General features: G+C 44.3%; 1 protein-coding gene across 1 annotated transcript; it reads right to left on the bottom strand.

The window, feature by feature from the left end:
* Positions 1-278: 278 nt before the first annotated feature.
* On the bottom strand, positions 279-3,848 carry LOC113941088 (E3 ubiquitin-protein ligase RNF144B-like). Its single transcript, XM_027632247.1, has 4 exons — positions 3,444-3,848; positions 2,477-2,621; positions 729-818; positions 279-529 (listed from the first exon to the last, which is right to left on the bottom strand). The coding sequence occupies exons 1-4, from the start codon at positions 3,698-3,700 to the stop codon at positions 389-391; spliced, it is 633 nt and encodes a 210-aa protein (XP_027488048.1). The 5' UTR covers positions 3,701-3,848; the 3' UTR covers positions 279-388.
* Positions 3,849-3,997: the final 149 nt, after the last annotated feature.

Here is a 3,997-nt window from a genome sequence, read left to right as displayed (position 1 = left end):
AAGAACCAACAGAAAGCACAACAGTAATGACTGGGTCTGCAAAGGCAGCATAACACTGTGGGATCAAGTCATGTGCAGCTGATGGAAAATGGGAAAGTTCCAGCAGTCTTGGAAGGTGCCTCATATTTATGGCATGAACTAGTGAATGGTGTCTTGGTTTCCTTTTCAGGAAAGCAAAAGCCCACACCATACATACTGCACAATAATCTAGATCTTTCCCACACTAGGATCTGTTAGTGATAGAATAACCTGTAAAGAATAGGCACTTATCCCAAGAATTGGCAGGAAAAAAGGAGCATTATTTGGTAGGTGTGGCACCAAAATACAACCAATGTGCTTTCTCACATACATATGCTGTACAGGTGGAGACTCAAACAGACACACAGTTTTAGGTTGTTGGTGGGCTGTGGTTTTTCTTTTTGCTCCGGCAAGATTTGCAAATGCAGCAGATGATGCATGGAGATGCCACCAGCAGCAAGGGAGAGGTCACCAGTGCTATGATACCGAGTCCAACGAGGATCCCCACAACCTGAAAGATATGGTGGTGAAAAATAGGTATTAGTGCTAATGTGGAAAATAAAGGACACGTGTGCATGCATAAGCATAGCATAGGTCACAAAAAAGACAGATGAAAAAACAACAATAATCCTCTTGGTCCTTCCCCGAAGGGTAAAATCTCTTTGCTTCATGTGTGCATGAGAGCTCTGCCCAGCTGGCTAGGAACATACCTGAGTTCTGTTCCACATCACTGAAGCCCGCGAGTGGCCGAGCTTGTTTCTGCAAGGGCCTCTGTCGTAATGGCGTAAGAAGATATCGTTCTGAAAAACAGAAGGAGAAGCTCAAGACCAGACTGGAAACACAACGTTCCTGACACTGCTTTAAAATTGCCAGCTGCTGGCAGACAAGTTCACCTGTCTTCTAAATAATTACCCAGACAAACTTCTCGGAGTTTCAAAAATTGGTGTATGTTTGGCACCTCAGCTGTCAGCCAGCATCTTTCCTCCCCCACTTTTAAGAAGCGTACGTCTCTGAGTTGCACCTATTGCACAAGAACCTGGTCTGTAATTTAATGATAATAAAAGGGGCTGAAAACATCAGATATCTCTGAAAACTGGCAAGGTGAGGGATCATCTCCCTCAGGTGCTTCTGCTTGCTGTTCTCCTGCTGTACTTACGCTTCATAGTCATTTTCTTCCTAGACTTAACGGGAAAATTTAAAAAGTAGAAAAATCCTGTTTCCCTTCTCTTTTCTCATTAAGGCTTACCAAATTACCAATTTTTTTCAGAAGCTGACTCACACCCTCCACTACCCTCCCTTAGCCAGCTGTGCTGTAAGATGATGCTGCTTCCCCTTTCATTTTTCAGCCCTACTCTCTGCCTTTACACCTATTGCCTTCCTCTATGCCCCGAGTTCCTGTAACCCTGCACATTTAGAAAAAACACATTGGAATCCCACAACTACAATTGCTTTTCCTCTTTCTCTCTTTGAACTGACAAAAAAACTCAAAAAGGGCGTGCGTATCTGCAGAGCCTGTGACAATCTGACAGTCTTCCACTTCAGCACAGTGTTAAGCAATCACCCTGTACTGTATGTACTCTGAAGCAAGCTGGAAGACTCACGTTGAAAAAGCATGCTCACCCACACGGAAATGGGACACAAGACTAAGTGAAACCTGTTTAGCATGACGAGTAAAGGAAGGATGAAGAATGAGGAAGTCTCCTTGTTTGCTGGCTGCAACAGGAGGTGCAGTACAAAAAAGAGGACATGAAAAGCCATGCGGCACATAACATTTTGTTTCAAGTGCTGGTAAAGTCCTTTTCACACTCCCACAGTTATTAGTGATGTCTGTGCCAAAAAGGCAAACTGCCATATCCACGAGCACATTACTTCCGGGACTCTTAATTCTGCTAGGAACCTTGAAGTCCACACGAGTTCAGACTAGTTTGCAACCCTTGAGAAACCAACAGGCACTTCGCAATCCAGGCTCAGAATCTAACATTTTTATCCTCAAGCTTCCCAACCCACCAGTCTCTTCAGCAAACACAGTCCATGAGTTCTTAAGCACTCTACCATGGAACAACCCACTTCACCCAGTATCAGACCACTTTTTGGACGGGCTGTGCCCTTTGCTGTTGAAGCAGGTGGAAGACACTTATTTCCCTCACTCTCAATCAAATGGTTTTTAACTACTGGAAGAGGGAATAAGAGCAAGGTGTTGCTGGAAAGAATCTCCCGAAAGCAACCAGTCGGTCCTATTTCCCTCAAAGAACTAGCACGGGACCCACAGATGTGGCTATAACCCTTCATGGGCAAAAAAAAGGGTACTGAGACAAATAAAAGCACTGGGTGAAAGATGAGAAAGAAATTGAGTCAGAAGCTGAAGGAAGCCAAGGAATTAATGAAGAGTTTGGACAGGGCCTCACACTAAGCCCAACCCCATCACTCTTTATCCAGGTGGTTTTCCTACAGCACTTACATCCAAGTTCTGTAGACAGTACCAGCAAAACGTGTGCTTGCAGTTCTTGCACATCATCTGAGCACAGCCCTCGTTTCGCTCAATATAGATCCGACAAACTGGGCACTGCTTAATTGGTGCCTCTGTCTCTGTTCCAATAAGGGATCTAGAAGAGCAAGGAAACATCACAGTCAAATCTGAATGCAATTACTGTTGATATTCCACTGCTTAAAGTATACTGGGCTTATTTTCCAGAGCATCTCATGGTGTTGTCTTAATGCACTCAAATGTGGGAAGCTTCTTATGTTCACTACCATACATTGACATATACTCACTACTAGGTGTAAGATATTAATATCACATAAAAGTGAAACTCCATTGCCTTGTGCTTTTATGCTACATAAAACCAACACTCACTACACCCACAAATTAACTACCTATAGCATTACGACTTAGGACTTTGTTACAGACAGCTTGCACAAGTCATTTAACAGGACTGGATTATGCAACTCAAAGCACTCTCCTTGTCTGAACAAAATCAGCTTAAACTCCACCAAAGCCATCAATCAAACCTGGAGAAGAAAAATCACGGCAAGAGCTTTTTGGTAACTCTTTATCCAGTGAAGTCTCCAGCAAGCAGAATGCTTACATTTTAAGTCTTTCCGTTCTTGCAAAAAATGATCAAAAACTTTGAACACACAACGAAACAAAATCTGATTCTGAAAATAAAGATGGAGGGCCAGAGACATGACAGAATCTAAGCACAAAAGTGCTTTCTTTCTGTAGATTAAGGAGTTATGCAAGCTTGTCAATAGGTTATTTGCACCTAAGCAAAATGAGCTAAAATCAGGTTTTTCACAGCGCATGAAATTTACACTCTGTGTAAGAGTTAAGGTTTGTCTACAGAGGGATTTTATAAATATTAAGCAGGGGCATTGTGACAAAAATAACCAAAAGAATGTATGGCCTCCACGGACTCCCCTCTTACCCCTGCTCGGTTGGGACTGGAGTAGGTTGGTTTTCCCGGCACAGGTGCTGCAGGTGCCAGGCCTCCTTGCAGGAGGAGCAGAACGTCAGGTGGCAAGCCGGGCACTCCACTGGCACCGGTGCTCTGGGCTCGCTTGGCGCAATGTGGCACACTGTTTGGCAGTCGGCCGTGGGGCACCACGTTCTCTGAGGGTCCAAGTGCACTTCTGAAAGGCAACAGAGAGAGAAACAAAACTGTTTATACAGCCTCCTTTTCATTCCAGTGACATGTGCCCAGGCATACCAGACCCAATTCTACAAGCGGGTGTGGAAGCCAAAGCGCTCCACACCCATGCCCACGGGGATTTGAGCCTACTCTTCCTTAGGGAGGTCTGCAGTTGCACTCTGCTAAGGCAGCTGCACTAGAAGCATCAGAAGAATAGAAATACACTACACAGAGCATATCTTTGCCTTTTTATAGGGAGGTCCAAAATACAAACCTAAGTGCTGCTTGCTGACAAGCACGTGCCTTTTGTAACACTAGGGGATTCTGAGTCTTTCGCAGGTACAAGCCAT

Source organism: Corapipo altera, unplaced genomic scaffold, assembly GCF_003945725.1.
Source record: "Corapipo altera isolate COAL_440 unplaced genomic scaffold, ASM394572v1 65759, whole genome shotgun sequence".
In the NCBI taxonomy this organism is placed as follows: Eukaryota; Metazoa; Chordata; class Aves; order Passeriformes; family Pipridae; genus Corapipo; species Corapipo altera.
The sequence above is the reverse complement of the archived record's forward strand: the minus strand, read 5'-3'. Positions and strand labels throughout refer to the sequence as shown.

What these genes read in the sequence shown, in the direction of transcription:
- LOC113941088 (XM_027632247.1), bottom strand. Translation starts at nt 3,700, where the DNA reads ATGAAAAGGAGGCTGTATAAACAGTTTTGTTTCTCTCTCTGTTGCCTT. An exon ending in ACTGTCTACAGAACTTGGAT is followed by an intron (nt 819 to 2,476) that starts GTAAGTGCTGTA and finishes TCTGTTTTTCAG; the next exon opens with AACGATATCTTCTTACGCCA. An exon ending in TGATGTGGAACAGAACTCAG is followed by an intron (nt 530 to 728) that starts GTATGTTCCTAG and finishes CATATCTTTCAG; the next exon opens with GTTGTGGGGATCCTCGTTGG.